The sequence below is a fragment of the Ochotona curzoniae genome, unplaced genomic scaffold (assembly GCF_017591425.1).
Source record: "Ochotona curzoniae isolate NIBS_2020 unplaced genomic scaffold, NIBS_Ocur_1.0 contig_3520, whole genome shotgun sequence".
Taxonomy (NCBI): domain Eukaryota; kingdom Metazoa; phylum Chordata; class Mammalia; order Lagomorpha; family Ochotonidae; genus Ochotona; species Ochotona curzoniae.
In genome coordinates this window covers 15679994-15700356 of record NW_024465894.1, presented here as the reverse complement: position 1 = coordinate 15700356, position 20363 = coordinate 15679994, and the positions used below count along the sequence as shown (strand labels likewise).

General features: G+C 49.9%; 1 protein-coding gene across 3 annotated transcripts in view; it reads left to right on the top strand.

Annotated features, from left to right (window-relative positions):
- Window positions 1–19745, top strand: part of TM9SF4 (transmembrane 9 superfamily member 4) — a 43261-nt gene extending 23516 nt beyond the window's left edge. For all 3 annotated transcript variants that reach the window (XM_040981659.1, XM_040981660.1, XM_040981661.1), the window contains 10 exons: window positions 823–893; window positions 5740–5872; window positions 6611–6692; window positions 6782–6857; window positions 9266–9349; window positions 10863–11038; window positions 11458–11521; window positions 13680–13799; window positions 14436–14525; window positions 17793–19745. In XM_040981659.1, the coding sequence (XP_040837593.1) occupies window positions 823–893; window positions 5740–5872; window positions 6611–6692; window positions 6782–6857; window positions 9266–9349; window positions 10863–11038; window positions 11458–11521; window positions 13680–13799; window positions 14436–14525; window positions 17793–17942 (1046 nt within the window). In that variant the 3' untranslated portion in view covers window positions 17943–19745. The remainder of the gene's footprint in view (window positions 1–822; window positions 894–5739; window positions 5873–6610; window positions 6693–6781; window positions 6858–9265; window positions 9350–10862; window positions 11039–11457; window positions 11522–13679; window positions 13800–14435; window positions 14526–17792) is intronic.
- The last annotated feature ends 618 nt before the right edge of the window (window positions 19746–20363 follow it).

The following is a 20363-nucleotide window of genomic DNA, read 5'->3' as shown; positions in this document are numbered from 1 at the left end:
AGTGGACAGATGGAACAGCGCTGCTCCTGTCAGTATCACACGGCAACCAAAGCAGTGCTTGCTACTGTATGAGATTCTTACCAAGAGACCAGCTGCTGTACCCGACACTTTCCCCACACCGACCCCTGGAAGCCAGTTAGCCTAAAGACATGAAGTGGGCTCTGTGCTACAATCCATTCTGTTTACCATGACACTGCTGCTAGACAGCTGGCTCTCTAGGGGGTGGGGTGGGGGTGGATATACTCAGTATGAGGGGATTTTGTTTGACTGTTTCAAAGATTTATTTGAAAGGCAGAATGACAGAAAAAAGGGAGGGAGAAACAGAGATATCTTCTGTCTGCTGATTCACTTCTCAAATGGCCTCAGTGGCCAAGACTGGCCAGGCTAGAGCTGGGAATCTGAAACTCCTGGTCTCCCCCAAGGGGTAGCAGGAGCCCGAGGACTTGGGCCATTCAGGGTGGGTCTTGAGGCATGAATGGAGACAGGACGGAGGCACTCCTGGCACAGAGAGCAGCCTAGGCAAAGGCATGGAGGTGTAAGAGGTGAGGCTGTGAGTAAAAGCAACAAATGAGGAGAGAGGGAGCCTAGGGGAGGTGGGAGAAGCTGGTACAGCCAAGCCATGGGGGAGCTGGGACACACTTCCAGCTGGAATGAAAAGCAGCATCCTGTGGTTGTCCCACTTATTAGCAGCACTTCTGTTCTCCTGTATGGGGAGTGATCCTCTTTGTGCTTCATCTCAGAGACCAGAGGTGGAAGACATGGAGCGCAAACGTGTCTGTGAGCAAGGCTGACACCCTTCCTCCCCATCCCCGTCTGTTTCAGGAATCCTCAGCATGATTATCATTCGGACCCTGCGGAAGGACATCGCCAACTATAACAAGGAGGATGACATTGTACGAGGTCTTGGCCTGGGAGGGATAAGCTTGGAGAGGGAAGGGAACAGTGCAGCAGTAGCACTCCTGCTAGATCCTGGTGCGTGTGTGTGTGTGTGTGTGTGAGAGAGATCATTCACAGAAGAAACCTCAAAAATAATGAAAAAGAATTATACGCTTGATTTGAGAAGCAGATTTACTTAGAGAGATCTTCCATCTATTGGTTCACTCCCCAGTGGCCACGATGGCCAGGGCCAGGCCTGGTTGAGGACAGGAGTCCGAATACTTGATCTTCTTCCACTACCTTCACAGGCATATTATCAGGGAACTGGATCTGAGGCAAGCCAGCTGGACTGGAATTAGCCCTGCAGTATGGGAAGCAGGGTTGCAGCTTATTCCACTGTCCCGGTGCAGGCCCTTTGAGAGAGAATTAATACATGGTAAAGACAGGAAGGGAGGAGAGGGGAAACCCTTAGTCAACTAGAATGTTAGCTTGAAATATGTAGTAGAAGTGAAAAAAAATCTTATGAAATCTCTTAAAAAAAAAAAAAAAACAAAACAAAAACAAGAGCTTAACTTTTGTAGGGTCTTAAATCGGGAGAATGAGCCAACAGGCATAAGATCTACCTCTGTCACTTTGCTTTAAAGAAAAAAGGAGACCAAAAACACAGGTGGACATTTAGCATGGCAGTTACAATGGCAGTTAACAGGGAGTAAGTGTCATGGCATAAAGCCACCACCTGCAATAGCAGCATGCCCTGTGGGCATTGGTCCATGTCCTGGCTGCTCACTTGCCATCCAGCTCCCTGCTAATGGCCTGGGAAAGCAGCAGAATGATCCAAATGCCTGATCCCCTAGACCCAAGTGGAAGACCAGATGAAGTGCCTGGCTTCAGCCAGCCCAGTGCTGCCCCTTGTGGCTAGCTGGGGAATGAGTCAATGAATGGAAGATTCTCTAACTCTTGACTTCACAGTAAGTCATATTAACAATTAGAAAATGCACTTGGACCCGGCATGATGGCCTAGTGGCTAAAATCCTTGCCTTGAATGCGCCAGGATCTCATATAGGTGCCAGTTCTAATCCCAGCAGCTCCACTTCCTATCTAGCTCCCTGCTTGTGGCCTGGGAAAGCAGTTGAACTGGCCCAAAACTGTGGGAGACCTGGAGGAAGTTCCTGGTTCCTGGCTTCAGATCAACGCAGCACCAGCTGTTGCGGTGACTTGGGGAGTGAACCATCAGACAGAAAATCTTCCTCTCTGTCTTTCCTCCTCTCTATATATCTGACTTTGCAATAAAAATTAAAAATGTAAAAAAAAGAGAGAGAGAGAGGATGCACTTAACAGGCCCAAGTGCTGTGAGAGCACCTCGGTTCAGTTCCCAGTTCCGGCTCCAGACTGCAACTCCTGTGAATGCAGACCCGAAATACAACAGTGGGAACTCAAGTAAATAAGTTCTTGTCACTCATTTGAAGACGTGGATTTAGTTCTTAGCTCTTTGCTGCAGGCCAGCTCATGCCCAGTCACATGCAAGGAATGAACCAGCAGAAAGGACAGGTCTGATTTGCCATGTCTCCTTCTGCCTCTCCAATAAGTAAGTGAAAATGAAACCAAAACAGCAGAAAAAAAATTTACAGGTAAAGAACTACACACACCCTACACATGCAAACACATGAAACACTGTTTAATCCCCCCCCCAAAAAACAGTACCAAGCCATTGTAAGATAATTTGGGAACATGAAATTATGCCATTTGTTTGTTTTTAATTGTTTGGCAAGTTTCATGTGAGACAGGTAAAATTGGGGGTACCTTTTACTCATTTTCAGAAAACTATGGTTAATTCATGTCAGGCTTTGTAAAATAGGTAACTTTCTGCACCGCAATTCTAGAGTTTCTTAGGAAAGGATAAAAAAATATAAATTCTTAGGGCCTGGCATGTTAGCATAGCAGCTGAAGTCCTCACCTTGAACACACCAGGATCCCATATAGGCACCGGTTCTAATCCCAATGGCTCCACTTCCCATCCAGCTCCCTGCTTGTGGCCTGGGAAAGCAGCCGAGGACGGCCCAAAGCCTTGGGACCCTGCACCCGCGTGGGAGACCCAGAAGAGGCTCCTGGCTTTGGATTGGCTCAGCCCATACAGGGGCCGCTGTTGTGATGCAGTGGGTTAAGTTGCCACCTGTAACACCAGTACCCTGAGTGAGTGCCAGTTTGTGTGTTAGCTGCTCTACTTCTGATCAAGATTGCTGTCTCTGTCTTCTCCTCTCTTTAACTCTGCCTTTCAAAAAAATTTAAAAAAAAAAAAGTTCATAGAAAGTCCACATAGAGAAGTCTTCATCCACTGCTTTACCCTCAAATGCCAGCAGTAGCCAGGACTGGGCTGCCCAGAAGACAGGGTCCAGCGCTCAGGCCAGATCTCTTACATGGTGGCAGAGCCCAGTCCGTGCGGACAACACCTGCTGCTTCCTAGGTTCCAGAGTGGCAGGAAGCTAGAAGTGGGAGTCAGACCCAGGTGCCTTACCATTGAAGCATCCATTCTGTATCATTCCTTTTCTTTTTTATTTTTTAAGATTTTATTTGTTTTTGGGCCCAGTACAGTAGCCTAGTGGCTAAAATCATCACCTTGAACATTCCAGGATCCCGTTGGGCACCGGTTCTAGTCCTGACGGCCTCGCTTCCCATCCAGCTCCTTGCTTGTGGGCTGGCTCAGAAAGCAGGTACCCAAAGGTTTGGTACACTGCACCCGCATGGGGAAACACAGAAGAAGCTCCTGGCTTCTGGCTTCAGATCAGCTCAGCTCCAGCCGTTGTGGCCACTTGGTGAGTGAACCATTGGGTGGAAGATCTTCCTCTTTGTCTCTTATCCTCTTTGCAATAAAAATAAATAAATAAATAAATAAATAAATCTTTAAAAAATTTTATTTTTATTGGAAAATCAGATTTTCAGAGAGAAGGAGAAAGAGAAAGATCTTCCATCTCGTGGTTCACTCCCCAAATGGCCACAATAGCCACAACTGCACCAATTCGAAGCCAGGAGCCTGGGGCCTCTTCCGGGTCTCCCACACGGGTGCAGGGTCCCAAGGCTTTGGGCCGTCCTCGAGTATTTTCCCAGGCCACAAGCAGGGAGCTGGAAGGGAAGTGGAGCAGCTGGGACATGCACCAATGCCCATATGGGATCCTAGCACTTGCAAGGAGAGGATTTAGTTACTAGGCTACTGTGCCAGGCCCTGAAGAACTGCTGTAAGTAACATGTTTGTGTTTCTGTGTGCTTGTTATTTTTCCATGCACTATATTTGTAGAATTATCCTGTCTCCCTTTTATGCAGCTGTAACTGTCATGTTTTGTTTTTTAAACTTGATTTTTTTATGTAAAAGGCAGTGACAAAGAGGGGTCTTCAGGCTGCTGATTCATTCCCCAAACAGCCGCAATAGCCAGGCCTGGGCCAGGTAAAACTAGGAATTCTATCGGGGTCTCCCACATGGGTGGCAGGGGCCCAAGCCCCTGGGCCATCTTGTGCTTTCCCAGGTGCATTAGCAGGGAAGTGGATTGGGAGCAGAGCATCCAGAACTCGAACCTTGCTCAGGATGACATGCATGCCAGCCTTGTGGGCAGCAGCTCAGCTTGCTGCACCAGGACACTTGCCCCAAGAATCATGCTGTAGCCTCTTCCTACATGACAGTCCTCTGAGAAGTACTTTCTTTTTTTAAATTTATTTTATGGGGCCTGGCACTGTAGCTTAGTGGCTAAAGTCCTTACCTTGCAAGCCCTGGGATCCCGTATGGGTACTGGTTCTAATCCTGGCAGTCCCACTTCCCATCTAGCTCCCTGCTTGTGGTCTGGGAAAGCAGCTGGGGACGGCCCAAGAACTTGGGATCCTGCGCCTGGATGGGAAGCCCAGAAGAAGCTCCTGGCTCTTGGCTTCAGATTGGTGCAGCTCCAGCTATTGCAGTCACTTGGAGAGTGAATCATCGGATGGACGATATTCCTGTCTTTCCTCCTCTCTGTATCTCTGACTTTCTAATAAAAATGAAATAAAGATTTTTTCAAAATTATTTTATGGGCCTGACGTGGTAGCCTAGTAATTAAATTCTTCACTTTGCATGTGCCAGGATGATCCCATGTGCGCACCAATTCGTGTCCCAGCTGCTCCACTTCCTTTCCAGCTTCCTGCTTGTGGTCTGGGAAAGCAGTCGAGAATGGCCTTATGTCTTGGGATCCTTCTCCCATGAGGGAAACCTGGAAAAAGCTCATGTCTCCTGACTTTGGATCAGCTCAGCTCTAGCCTTTGCATCCACCTGGGGAGTGAACCAGTGGATGGAAGATCTTTCTCTGTCTCTCTTTCTGTAAATCTTATTTACGTTATTTGTATTTTTATTTGTACATTATTTGTACATTATTTACATTATTTGTATTCAAAAGGCAGTTACACAGAGTTGGAGAGACACAGAGAAATCTTGTACCTAAGGGTTCACTCTGCAGATGACCACAATGGCCATAGCTGAGCCAATCCAAATCCAGAAGTCAGGGATTTCCTCTGGGTCTTCCATGTGCAAGGGACTAGGGCTTTTGACCATTCTCCACTGTGGCATTTCCAGGCCACAGTCTGAGAGCTGAATCAGATATAGAGCAGCTGGAATACAAACAAATGCTCATATAGGATGCCAGTATCACAGGTGTAGGTTTGGTTTATGATGCCACAGCACCAGCCCTGAGAAGCACTTTCTCCTTGCCACTCACATCTGTGTCAGGGCAGAGTTGGTTGACAGTTGTGGGACCGTTAAGTTCAGATCAGGAAGTCGGGGTCCCTGGAGTGATGCCTGTGGGAGCCGCCACCATCCTTAAGAATCAGCCTCACTCTGACTCTCTTCTGCAGGAAGACACGATGGAGGAGTCTGGATGGAAGTTGGTGCACGGAGATGTCTTCAGACCCCCCCAGTACCCCATGATCCTCAGCTCCCTGCTTGGCTCAGGCATTCAGCTCTTCTGTATGATCCTCATTGTCATCTGTGAGTGAACTGGGTAGCCTGGTGTAGGGTCCAGTCCCTATGCCAGCATGGGCCTGGTCCAGGGGCATGTGCCTTAAGCGGGGAAAGGATGGGTTTTCCTCTTGGAGAAGGGACCAAGCACTCTGCACTAGATGCCACATGCACACCTCTGGGCCAAACAGCTCCCCATAAGTGCCACAGCCCCAGGCCCTGTACATGGTTAGTGTCCTTCTGCCTTGGCTGGTTGAGTGACTTACTCAGAGGCGGCACCAGGATTAAGACTGCAGTCAGCTCTTTTTTGTTAAACAAGGGACAAACATTGGTGCTAGAGCTCTGGAGTTAGTCTGCCTAAATTTGTACCTCAGTCTCAAGCCTCCAAGCTCTATTACCTTAAACAAGACATTTATTTAACCTCTATGGACATCAATTCCTTGTCTGAAAAATGGGAGAATAAGTCCCCACCTTGCAGAGGTAACAAAGCACATTCAGTGAGCTGGCGTTTGTAATAAGCAAGTGCTCTGTGCTCTGGAAGTGGCTGTTGAAATGCAGCCAATCAAGGCCCAGCTATTGCTGTACCCTTCTGTGTCCCAGCTAAACCCCGGCTTGTCCCATAGAGGGAAAGGACTGTACTATTGAAAAGGCCAAGGGAGAAGGGAGCCTCATGTAGCTCCATCTGCCCAGGGCCTAGGGCCGTCACCAAAGTGAAAACCAGGGGCCTGGCAATCAGCCATCCTGACTCTCTGCCCCCTGCCTCCACAGTCGTAGCCATGCTTGGGATGCTGTCACCCTCAAGCCGGGGAGCTCTCATGACCACAGCCTGCTTCCTCTTCATGTTCATGGGGTAGGTGTATCAGAGGAGGTCCCGGGGGCAGGCACAAGTCTCTTCCCAGCACTAACAGGCACCCTTGCTGTGGATCTCTTCCCCCACAGGGTGTTTGGTGGCTTTTCTGCTGGCCGTCTCTACCGCACCCTCAAAGGCCACCGATGGAAAAAAGGAGCCTTTTGTGTAAGTGTCTCACTCCTCCTGCCAGTTAGTTGGGGACCTGAGGCCCCTCCTCCTGCGCTCCTCAGGAGTACAGCCTGACCCACAGGCTGAGCAACAGCAGGTGGAGCAGTGCCTCTTAGGGCCTTTGTGGTCACAGCCGTAAAATGAGGGATTTGAATTTAGCCATAATTTCTGATGACTGAAGCAAGAGAAGAAATAGAGAATCAGAATGACTGGATTCAGATGGCCAAGCTACGGGGAGAATACCCAGCCTGGCAGAATAAATGAGTCCCATAGAAGACCAGTAACACTGCCGGGTGCAGCCTCTCATCTCAGTGTATAAAACCATTCTTGCAGCTGCCAAGAGCTCAGGCTGTGTCCTTGTTGCTTCTGCCCACCAGCATACAGCATGCCCCCAATAAAGAGCTGTGATGCTGAAGGATCCAAGACAGCATTTTCTTCAGGCACTGTGTACCAAGAGTGAGGGTCGTAGAGGGATAAAACCCACCACTCACTTCCCCTGATGAAATTCTGCATTGGTGAGGTTACCGCCCCCCACCTGCAAGAATCTCCCTCAGTGACCTGCACCAAAGCTACCTCTTAGCCAAACATCCCCTTGCAACACTTGCCTAGGCTCCCAAGCCAGAAACATGAGCACATCCTTTCCTCCTCATCCCTCTCATCCCTTTCCTCTTTAAGACATCCAGTGTACTGTGGATTTCCCCTCCATGTCTCATTCGCTAAGGTTCTGGCCCAGGCTGAGGTGTATGTGTCTCTTACTTGAACTTTCCAGGTCCTCCGTGGTCTCCTGCACAGGTGGGCGTCTTCTGTAGCCCACGGTGGTGTTGAGGATGGCCGTTCTCTGCTGCAGGCTTGCCCTGTGCCTCCCCCCTCCCCTGGCTGGCACTGCCTCATCTCTTCAGTCTTAGTTCCACCATCACTCTTTGAGAAGCCTCCTTCCCACGTCCAGACTTCTGGTCCTCCCTAGCACTCCAGAGGAGCTGGGCAATGCCTGTACACTCTGCCTCGCACTGTGTTTTCCATTTGAAGTCTTTTTCCCTGGAATTTTTGTCCCTGTTCATATTCCCATGTCTAACCCTGAGCCAGGAAAGCAGGTGAAGAATTACCTGCTACATGAAAAAAGCAACATGAAGGACACCTGAACTGGATTTTAGATTTTAGAGAGGAGAGTTCCAAGGAAGGACTCGGCCTGCAGGAGCCCTCAGGCTCTAGAACTACCTGCATCCTACTCTCAGTGTTGTTTGATGACCTTGAACAACACTCAGTCTCAGTGACTTCATCTCTCCCTTGGGGAGAGTTGCATCCAGCTTTAAAGGTTGTATAGGTGGAAGGAGACTGAGCTTGTAAGGCCCTTGGTACACAGGGACTGGATAACCCTAAAGTGCTAATGGTCCACCTGAAGGCAGAAGCAGTCAGCCGAGGAGGCCTGTAGCAGCAGGCCAGAGATTGCACTGGCAGCAGACATTGAGTTGTCGTGGCTTACCTAAGTAGTCTGTGACCCTATCATTGCTTGTAGCATAGAGCAGGCTTAACTGGAAGTCTAGGGCTTGTTCCCTGTGCCTGGACCCCTCTCCATGAGATTCTGACTACCTAGACGACTCCATAGTAGGTCAAGGGCGTGGGCTCTAAGGTCAGGCTGCCCGGGTGTAATCCTCGGTTGCTCCTTGATGGACTAAGAAGCTGAGAGAAGCAGGCAGTTAGGACAGCCAAGCCTCGACATCCCAGGGGCAGAGTCCTGCCCTTCCAGGGCTGCAGTGAGGATCAGGCCAGATAGGGCAGGCAGAGCCCAGCATCGGCCGTCCCTCAGACATGCTCATGCCTAACCATCATTTCTGGGTGCTTTGATGTGGGGGGCCCAAGCATGCACGCTTTGAAGAAATGTTTTATTCACTTGACATGTTTATTGAGTAGTTTCTATGTTCTGAGTATGGGAACACTAGAGCATGGGGTGGACACAGTGTTCCCTCAGAGCTCAGTCTGTTGGGGAGAAGCAGATATTGGTCAGGGAACACTCATACAGACTGAGACTGTTCGACTTCTGCAAGGGTTATGTCCCACAAACCTGTGGTAAGCTGAAAATATCCTAAGCAGAAATGCTTTGCACAATCTACTGAATATCACATTATGCTTTCTACTGCATGGGCGTCACTTTGCACACCATCCTAAAGTTGGAAAATGGAACTTGAATTTTCATTAAGTTGCTGACTGTCTGTAATTACATCTGCTTGGGAAGAAAGCGAGGAAGGGGTCGTTTCAGGGTTGGGAGAGCCGTGGGATGGGAGTCCTGTCCTGTCGGCCTCCTGCAAAAGTAATACTTGTGCTGAGTTCTGGAGGACACCAAGGGTTTGAAACCTTTGGTCTCAGAGCTCCCTGCATCCAGCTCCTCAATCTGACCCTCTCACTCCCAGACGGCAACACTGTACCCTGGCGTGGTTTTTGGCATCTGCTTCATACTGAATTGCTTCATCTGGGGAAAGCACTCATCAGGAGCGGTAAGTGCCCAGTCCCCTCCCTGAACACAGCGTGTTCAACCCACTCCGCAGAGTCACTTCCTGCTGTTCCCTTCCCCCTTCGAAGTTCCCAAAGTTCTGTCCCAAGGCCTGGGAGGGGCTGAGGGCTAGCTGGGACTTCCCCTGTGCTGCCCATGCCCTGGCCCTGGCCTTCCTGTGGACTCAGATAGTTGGTCAGCGTTCACTTCTCTAAAGGAAGGTCTGCATAGTATGGGAGCCAACTGGGGAATTTCCCTTTGTTTCAATTGAGAGCCGCCTAAAGTGGGAATGTTAGGGCAATATCATTAAGTAGGGCTCTCCCAGCATGTCTGTGGCTGCCTTCCACCAGCCACTGAAGGGGAGACAAGAGAGAGATGGAGGTTTTGTTGTTTTTAGAATGGGGTTCTGCTGGTCCCGGGCTGTTTTGTAGTTAGCAGCTGCCCAGGTCTCACCAGGTAGGAGTTTGAACTCACATGATGGTTGGTTAGTAGGGTCGGTTAGTAGGGTAGAGGTGGGCAGGAGTTTGCCATCCCAGCCTGAGCAGGTGGAGCCACCTGTTAGAATTCTGGGAGGAGGCTTCAAGTCAGGCAGTGGGTGACTGGGTCCCACGCGGCTGGAGAAGCTGTCGTTCAGCAGGGGGTTGTGTTGTTCCTTTCACTTCCTCTTTCCTTCTATCTGTGTTCCTCCTCTCTTTCAACATTTTCCTCCCATCTCCAGTGGCTCACCATCAGTACTCTCTGTACACATTTTGGAAAGTACAGAGAAGTTAAAAATAACTTAGAGCCCAGCCACCCAGATAAAGACCATCGGGATCTTTAGTATATGTCCTTCCAGTCTTTCTGCCTTTTTATAGACACATCTGAAATAGAATTCAGTGATTATTTAAAAAAATATTTTTTGAAGCAACAGACACTCACTTGATGCTTACTTTGCTGTAAGTACTGTTCTTACCACTATTCTTATATTAATTTCCTCTTTTTACATGAGTCTTATAATAAATTACTTCCAGTCTCCTGTGTCTCCTCCAGGGAAGTACTATTAACGTAGGTGCAGGTCTGTGTAAAAGCACACAGACATACGATGTTGTGTTTTCATTAAAGTGGAATCCTTATGTGCATGTTTTCACTCTTCTTTCTTTGCTGAATTACCATGTAAATTCCTTCATCGTAGCCACTTTGTTTCCCGTTTGTGCTTCCTTCCTTCCCTGCCCTTCCGCACTTCTTCTGTGGGTGCTGGGCTCCTCTGGGATACTGGGGTTCCTCTTCACTGGGAGCCCCAATGGCGCCATGTATCCCCTTCCCTTGCTCCAGTGCTGGGATCAGTCCTGGTCATGAGCACCATAGTAGGCAGAATGGGGCAGGGGCACATTTGAGGCCTGTGCAAGGCCTTCTTGCCGTGGTGGCTTTGCTGTGCACATGGACTGCCCTCCCTGGAGCCCAGCAGGCATGCCATGCCCTGGCAGAGCCCTCACCCTGGGCCTCGGGCTCCTGGAGCCTCACAGTGCTGTGATCCGTAGGTGCCCTTCCCCACCATGGTGGCCCTGCTGTGCATGTGGTTCGGCATCTCCCTGCCACTCGTCTACTTGGGCTACTACTTCGGCTTCCGCAAGCAGCCCTATGACAACCCAGTGCGCACCAACCAGATTCCCCGGCAGATCCCCGAACAGCGGTGGTACATGAACCGATTTGTGGGGTGAGTCTTTCAGCAGGACAAGATCAGGAGAGCTCCCCTGAATCATTTCCCTTAGAGGACATGGAAGAGGGTCCACCCTGCACAGGGATGCCAGGATCAGTGTTCAGGCAGTATCAGTGGCTCTGATAGGCCTCATGTCAATGAAGAATAAAGAGGACCAGGTGGAGGCCAGGAACACGGGCAGTGGGGATGGGGAGGGGCTCGGCAGGTTTAGACCCTCACCTCTCTGAACCACAGTGTTCTTTGAAGTGGGGACAATGACACCTACCCGGTCACTTTTCAAGAGGCAGTGGTCTACAGAAGCGTGCTGGAAAGCTAGAACCCCTTGGCACTCAGTCTCATTGTGCTTCAGGAGGGAGCATGGGGCTTCCTGGGGACCTGGGGCTCGGGGCAGCATTGACCCTCTCTTTCCGCGGCAGCATCCTCATGGCCGGGATCCTGCCCTTCGGCGCCATGTTCATCGAACTCTTCTTCATCTTCAGTGTGAGTACTGCCGTCCGTGTGTGTCCACCCTTCGGTCATGCAGCCTCAGCCGCGCAGGCCTGGGCTTCCCCCCACCCAGTGTTCTGCCCCATCCTTCACGCTCGGCTCCAGTAATGGCGCTGCTTCCTAGGACAGCCTTGAGGGTGCTGCCAGATGTGCGGAGGGCTGGTGAGCACTCCGAGCTCGCAGAAAAGGAGAATAATCCAAAATTGTGAGGATCACTGTGTGGCCAGCATGGAGTAATACCTGTCAAGGTGTTTGGTGTTCAGGAAATGCCGTTGCTACCATCGTGATTGCACTAGGGAACCTCAAGGTGAGAGTTGACAGGCGAGCTCCTGGGGGCCTTGCAAGTGTGGGCCACTCCCCTCGGGGCCTGGCGCATCCAGCCTCCTGCAGCCAGGCCATCCAGGACAGGTATGTGCTAGTCCAGAGCAGTGAAGGCCCTCCCTGCAGAAACTCCCCCACTCTGCCAGGCCTTCCTCCCAAGTGTTGTTGACTGCCCTTTGCCTGCTGTGCACCCCCAGGGGCACCCTCCTGTGAGACTGTGCCAGTCACTAGCCACTCCAAGCCTTTGCTGCCTCGGCAATGAAAGGCCAAGTTTTTGTTTAAGGTTTATTTATTTGTTTGTTTGTTTGTTTGTTTATTTGAAAGGCTGATTTACAGAGAGAAGACAAAGAAAAAAAATTTTTTCCATCTACTGATTCATTCCCCAAGTGGCCATAATGGCCAGAACTGAGCCCATCTAAAGCTAGGAGCATACAGGTCTCCTATGTGAGTGCAGGGCCCCAAGGCTTTGGGCCATCCTCGACTGCTTTCCCAGGCCAGGAGCTGGATGGGAGTACAAACCAATGTGTGCAAGGCGAGCTCTTTAGCCACTAGGCTACCATGCTAGACCCAAAAGGCCAAGTTTAAACTTCATATGTGTGGGAAAATATAACTTATGTAGCACAGCCCATGACATGTGACAAGGTGCACCTGAGTGGTTATGACACCCTTGTACAGCTAACCCTTGAACAGCAGCAACACAATGAAAATCCCGCGAGTAGCGTGTTGAGCCCCTCTCAACACTGATGACAGTCTGCTGTTGACCAAAAGCCTCACTGACAACAGTGCACCCATTCGGTACTTAGCAGTACTGTGTACAGTGAGAAACACAAGAATGCAGAATTCACTTTTCACTGCAATATGACTGCTGGAAAGACAAAGTCCTCACGTGGAGATGATGGGCATTGCACAATGCTTTCAGTGATCCACTGCAAGCCCAGAACTCCCCACAGAGCCCGGGGAGGTGGCTGCAAAATCCCTACACATACGTGCCCCACATACAGCTGTGACTTCACACTGTGCTTAGTTTTGCTTGTACTTCTCTCCACTGCCACAGGTGCCTTGAATAGTCTGTGTGCATAAATGTTGAGACATTTTAACCTTCCATAGTCAATTTGCATGTATTTTATGGGAGTAAATGATGAACTAGACCATTATCTACATGTCTCATGCATTTATGCCACTCCTTTTTTTTTCTTAAGTTTTTGATATTCTAGGCTATAAAGTTCATCTGTAAGTTTTCTCAAATGGTCTCCAATCTTACACTCTTAAAAGCCATATATAATCCAGATGTGGGGGTACAATGCAACATGCATTCCTGCTTCCAAACAAAAGATGGACTCCCAATAAAACTTTTGGAAATGTGTAGACAATGAGGTGCTGGACTGCCTGACATTGTCTGTACCAATGTCACGGCACACTTAAATAAGAGACTGATGGAATTATGACTCCTTATGAAGGACTATACTATTGTAGCAACATGGGGATAATCTGTCGGGGGGGTGGGTGTTTGGGGGAATGCCAGTCTATATGAAATTGTACCACAAAATTCAAAATAAAAATATAACCAAAAAGAAAAAAAGATGCCATATGTAAGTAGACCTATAATTCAAACTCTTGTAATTCAGGAGTTAGCTGTGATGTTGATTAGAACGAGTTGGGGCTGGAGCCCACGTGGAGCAAGGGCAGCGTGCCCCAGCTGCTCTCCTGATGCCCAAGTGGTTCACCTGCTAGTCTAGGGAAATGAAGCCAATCAGAACTTGAGTGCCAGGCCCCGAGAACCTGCAGGCAGTGTGACAAGGCTGGCTGAAGGCCTGCTCTGATGTTCCTACAGGCCATCTGGGAAAATCAGTTCTACTACCTTTTTGGCTTCCTGTTCCTTGTTTTCATCATCCTGGTGGTGTCCTGCTCACAGATCAGCATTGTCATGGTGTACTTCCAACTGTGTGCAGAGGTGAGGACGGCAGAGCTGGAGTGGGGTTGGGAGAGCTGCATCCAGCATTGGATCACTGGGCCTGTACCAAGAGGCTGGGGCCCCTGTGCCCTGGCCCAATTCTGTTGGCAAGGTCTTGGACCATTACATAGCTTCTCTCTCCAAGCCTCTGTGTACTTGGCTGTCTGTTGAGGTTACAGTTAGCTGCCTTGGCACCATTGGACAGTGATCACCACAACTTGCTGGAAAGACAGATTTGTCTTGGGCAGGTGGTTTGCCATGGCCTTCTATTCCTTCTCAGTGAGACAGGATTGATAGGATAGGAGCCAGCCCACTGGCTGCCACAGCAACTCACTGAGCTGTTTCACAGGTGCCGCCTGGCATGATCAGATTTACTGAAGAAATGTTGGTGATTCTTTTGTGTTACTCTTTTTTAATTGAAGTATAATTTCTAAAGCTGACACTTTGTAGCCTACAACTGTGTAACTGACAACCACGTACAGTTGTGTAACCACCGTAGACAAATGGTAAAAAGCATTTCTGTCACCCAAATGTTACTACTCTTACCTACGTCTTAAACTGCTGAGGCCACCATGAAATTTGGCAGGAAAGGCTTCTGCCTGAGACGGCACCGCCATCACTCTGCTTCCCCCTCAGGACTACCGCTGGTGGTGGAGGAATTTCCTGGTCTCCGGGGGATCTGCATTCTACGTTCTGGTCTACGCCATCTTCTACTTCGTCAACAAGGTACTGCTCCCTTTCAGAGACTCCGCTTGGTCCTTTTCGGGCAGGCTGGTCAAGAGGAGAACGCTAGGACAAAAGCCCAATTGTCTGAGTTTACTTCCCTCCCAAAGTGAGTAGACCAGTACCATCCAGAACTGCTTCTCTCTAGAACATAAATATATGTTTTTGAGAGAAGGCAATAGTTTCCCTCCCAAACACCCTCAATGACTGGGTCTAGGCCAAGGCCAAGGCCAGGAACTGGTAACTCAATCCAGCTCTCCCACACGAATGCCAACAACCCCATTACTTAAGCCATTAGTGTTGCCTCTCAGTGTCTGCTTTGGCAGGAAGCTGGAGTCAGGAGCCAGGAGTTAAAACTTAGGTCCTCCAATGTGGGCCCTGGGCGTCTTAGCCACTAGGCCAGATGCCTACCTCTGGAAAAGAGAGACTCTTAAATTCTGTGTACATGAGAACAAATGCTTTCGGATAAATGACAGTGAGACTCCTGCATTCAAAACCTATGCAATGAAGAACCTAAAGGCAGTATGTCAGTTCCATTGCTTTAATTAGGAAATAAAGGAGTGCTAATACAGTGTTTACTTCAAGAAACTGAATAAAAGGAATAGTAGCATTAAAAAGTAGAGATAAAAGGAGTTAATAAAGATGAGAACGGAAGTACTGAAAAACCATCAGAACTAAATTCAGGCCCTGGGGCCTGAGGTCTCCATCCCCGGAGGCTCTCTTGGCTCCTTCACCGCAAGGACTGTTCTGTCCTGCAGAGGCAGAAGAGCGGGCGCAAGGCCTTCACTAGCATCTCCGAAGCCTTGCTATGTGAGGCACAGAGCTCTTGTGGGCTCCTAGTGAGCATGGTCCTGGCTTACCACTTCCAAAGAATGCAGACAGATCCCCTGACCATTTTGATGGATTCTGTGCATAGCATGTGAACCATGTGGGCCATGGAGAACGGGGCAGAGGGGCACTGATGGACTCCTCAGCTCCAAGACCAGTGCCAAAGACTTCCACCTCATGTGCCTTGGGGCTCCGAAGTTCAACCAGTTGTCCAGTGTAGCCAGGGTACATATGTACTTGTAATCTGGAATTCTATCTCAGTGGCCTGGAGCTTGCAGTGCCCTGTCCCAGACTTCGGGTTGGAAAAGACTTGAAGAGTCTCAGTGCATCGCTCCATCTCTGCTTTCAGTCTGGTGACCATGTCTTCCTTTGTCCCAGCCCCAGATGACCAGAGATCACCTAGCGGTATGGGACTAGCAGGCCTGTTTCATTAAAATAAGTTTTGTTGGAGCACAGCCATGTTCCTATGTTAATATAGTGGCTGGGCCCGGCGCGGTGGCGCAAGTGGTTAAGTCCTCGCCTTGCACGCCCGGGATCCCATATGGGCGCCGGTTCTAATCCCGGCAGCCCCGCTTCCCTTCCAGCTCCCTGCTTGTGGCCTGGGAAAGCAGTCGAGGACGGCCCAAAGCTTTGGGACCCTGCACCCGCGTGGGAGACCCGGAAGAGGCTCCTGGCTTCGGATCGGCATAGTATCGGCCCGTTGTGCTCACTTGGGGGGTGAATCATCGGATGGAAGATCTTCCTCTCTGTCTCTCCTCTCTGTATATCCGCCTTTCCAATAAAAAACAAATAATAAAAATAAATCTTTAAAAAAAAAAAATATATAGTGGCTGCACCTGCTCTCACACTGCCTTGGCAGAGTCAAATAGTTGCCACAGAGACCATTCGACCCATAAAACTGAAAATATTTAACCCTCTAGAAAAAGGTTTCCTAATCCCTGCCTCAGCACATCAAGTGACAGGCGCTACCCCCACCTCCCATTCTCTCTGGACAGCTCCTGTCACTGTCAAGATCCTTCACATCTGCACCTTGATCTGCTTCCCCAAAGCTTCCAACTTCAGACCTCAGTCTTTTTTTTTTTTAACTTTTTTTTTTTTTTTTAAGATTTATTTGAAAGCCAGATACACAGAGAGATGGAGAGACAGAGAGGAAGATCTTTCATCCATTGATTCACTCCCTAAGCAGCTGCAATGGCCAGAGCTGTGCTGGTCCAAAGCCAGGAGCCTGGAGCCTCTTCCATGTCTCCCACATGGGTGCAGGGTCTCAATCAAGGCTTTGGGCTGTCCTCGACTGCTTTCCCAGACCACAAGCAGGGAGCCAGATAGGAAGCAGGACCACCGGAATTAGACCAGGCACCCATGTGGGATCCCAGCACATGCAAGGCGAGGACTTCTGCAGCTAGGCTAATGTGCTGGGCCCCAGACCTCAGTCTTAATTGTTGGTCAGAGCAAATGCAATCCCCCTTCTCTACAGCCCATTCACAGAACTCCTGGCAATAGCAGATGACCAAAATCACAGTTCAAACTAGCTTAAGGAAAAACAGTTTGTTGGCTGAATTAACTGAAAAGTGTATAAAGTCAGACTTGTAGAGTCAGGCATGTTAGATCCAGGGCTGTACATCTGCCCCTAGCTCTGGGCATTATCTTGTGGCCTCAGTCTTCAGACAGAATCTTTCCATTTCCATAAAGTAGGAATGTGGTCAGTGGCAGTCCTAGTGGACCGAGAGAAGGTCTCTCCTCTACCACTGTATATCTATTCCTGGGAAGACCTCCCTGGACCGCTCCGGTCATGCCTTGTTGCTCAGTGCTTGCTAGGCCCAACAGAATGGGAAAGGTTAGGTTGTACTCAAACTGATGGCCCACACAGGACGACCACACAGTAACCACCGTGTTCCTCAAAACCCCTAGGAGATGGACGACAGGAAACAGTGTTTGGCAACAAAAACTAGAGATGGTATCTCAGCCTCCCATCCTTCCTCCTTCCTGCCTTGTCAGTGACATGACAGCTGGGGGCTGCCTTGCCCTCTCTGTCCTTTCCTGGTTTGACCACTCATTCTCTGTCCCCTTGTTTCCAGACGCGAGAATACTCATAGAGACAAGGTGTTGAATTTGAAGATGTGGCCTTTATCCCTCCAGTTTAGGAGATGGTGTCAGGTGGTGAACCTCGTGGTTTTCTGTCTTGTTTGCTTCTGGGCTGCTGGAATTTTGTGACCATGAACCCTGAAATTGGCCGCACTTAGGCCTCAGTGTACTGGTGATCCTAAGAGCAGGGTTCCATATTAGCTTCCTTTGTCCCACAAACCTCCATACCACAGGGCCCTAGGCTTCTGCCCACGCCTCTTGAACTCTAACTACAGAGCCTACTGTGCGATCAATGAGTTGGCTGCAATGGCCTGGCACTAAGCATCCGTCTGTTTTTTCTCTCCCCACTCTCTGCCCCAGCTGGACATCGTTGAGTTCATCCCCTCTCTCCTGTACTTCGGCTACACGGCCCTCATGGTTCTGTCCTTCTGGCTGCTCACGGGCACCATTGGCTTCTATGCAGCCTACATGTTTGTCCGCAAGATATATGCTGCCGTGAAGATTGACTGATTGGGGTGGACCATGGCCAGGCCCGCTCCGTCCTCGGACAGGAAGCCACCCTTCGTGGGAAACTGCAGGCACGTGAAATAAAGTAACTCCTGCTCGTTTGGAATGTGCCTCCTGGCACGGTGTTCCTGGGTCCTGGGCTGTGTGGGGCGGGAGGGCCTGTAGATAAATCTTGCATTTTCTTCATCTTATTCCAGTTCTGTGGGGAATGAGCTTTTGTGGGTTGTTTTTTCCTCAGTGCTAAAAAAGTTCCATTCAACAGGAACTCTGACCTGTTTATTCAGGTTTAGTTTCCATTTGGGTTGCTTTTTGGGTGCTTTGTTTTCCCTTCTCAACGTTTTTAAACAAATGGATCCAAGATGGATGAATCCACTGAAACAGTGGGTTCTGGTCAGTGTCTGCATTTCGGTTTCTCAGAGCTGATGGCCGCCCCACGACCAACCAGAAGAGGAAGCCCCAGGGCCTCAGTGAGGTGTCTGAGTTTCTTGCCGCTCAACCTCACCCTCAGTGCCGCAACAAAGCACAGATCTAGCCTGGACAGCCTCCTGATGCCAGCCAGCCTCTGCCAGCCCCTCTGGCTCCCTCTATTCTCCTCCCCAGCCTCCCACCAGGCCCAGCTGTGGCCAGCCTGCAGCCGGGCTCTGGGTCTTGTTCTCACAAAGAGCTGCTCCAAGGAAGCCCTCGGGAAGTACCAGAGGGCAGGGCTCCCCAGGACAGCAGGAGTCCCCTGTCTTCTGAGCAGCTGGATTTTGGCCCTACGAGGACAAAGAGCAGAGACTTGCAGTGAACTGATGATTCTGTGCCAAGAAACCCCAGACCTGGGGCCGTGTGTTTCTGAAGCCAGCATCCATATGTCTTGTGTGTCTGAGAAGGAACTAAGGTTGCCGGGGACCTCTCCCCTCAACGTGTGCTGGTGGGGGGCCCTCTTCTCTCCAACTGCCAGGATGAAACGTGGAGGAGGCCCAGACTTTGGGTCACTTTGCTTAGGTGGCTAGGCAGGGGCATTCTCCTGATGTCTCCTGGCCTCCATATTTACACCCATTTCTTTTAGCCAGACCCAAACCCTCCCATTTCTCACCCAACTTCATGTCGCCTCATTTTGGGGATGCTCAGAAAACTACTTGTGAAAAGGAAGATGAAAGGTAAGTTCTGTCATTCCTTCCCCAGTTGCCAGGAGGGGACAAGAAGCCTGGCATCCCCAAATTAGAAAGAAGGGGGTGTCAAGGCAGGCCTGGCTCTTCTGTAAACTCCCCGTCCTCCCGCGTCCTGTTCACTTGCAACACAGGGAAGAAACGTGCTCTTAAGTTGCAAGAGACCAAATCCCCCCGGGATAGAGTTCTGTTCCAGCCCCTCACCCTTACTCCAGCCCATTTAAAACTTCCACCACCAGACAGAGCTCGAGATGCTGGTTATTCCAGGAACACAGCCCAGCCCCGACCACCCACACCCTCACAGTAGCCCTCCCAGGTCCCCATCAATCATTCATCAAACCAGTGAACTTCTCAATCTTGCCTCATAGTGACTCCACAAGCGCCCGGTGGCATCCGCCAAGAGTCAGGTTGGAGAACAGGGAGCCCAAACAGTAGAGGATGATATTGGAATCTTTTGTTCATTCAAGTTTTGGATTTTTTTTTTTTCCTCTAAGAGATTATCTTCTGGGGGGAGTGGGGTTCTTCCTTAAAGAGTTCAAACTTCGTCGATTTTTCTGACTTTTTAAATCATCGTCATTATTTTTAATTACAAAGAAATGCTTGTATGTCTTTTTTTTTTTTTTATCCACTTGTAAATAAAAATGCCATTGTCCTGTTGTTGAGTCTCATGCAAGGGTTGGGTGTGCAGCAAGACCAGCTCCCCCAAGTGGGCTGAGCTGCGTGGTTTCTCTCCAAGCCCAGTGGTCTGTGGTCTCCCACCCGCGCAAAAGGCTCAGGGGATGCAGTTCCTTGCCTGACACAAAAGTTCTGGGCTCAGCCCCACCCACAGTAAATTGCTTGCCTTTGCCCCATGGTGCCACAGGCAGGAAGTGGCAACCCAGTGTGAGTTTTGCTGGCAGTAAGACCTTGCTTTCGTTTTTACGATTAGCACATGGGATAACAGCCTGAGGCAAGGTCCCATTGTAAGTTGCTTTTTCGGAGGAAATCACGGAGGCTCAGGGTTGCTGAGGTGAGGAGCAGGTGTGTGATTTGTGTGATTGCTGCTGGGGCAGCCAGGCTCCACAAGCTGTCCTTCCAAACACTGCGTTGCAGCTTCCTCTTTGATGACCTGTGTATTTCCCAGGGGCTGTCAAGTTCAAAGAGGGGCAAGCACTGTGCTGCAGAGGACATAGCTGTTGGCCTACAGTGCCAGCACCCAATGGGCCTGGTTTGGATCTCCAGTCTGGTTTCTTGCTAGTTGTGTCTGAGAAAGCAGTGGAAGATGATGGCCCAG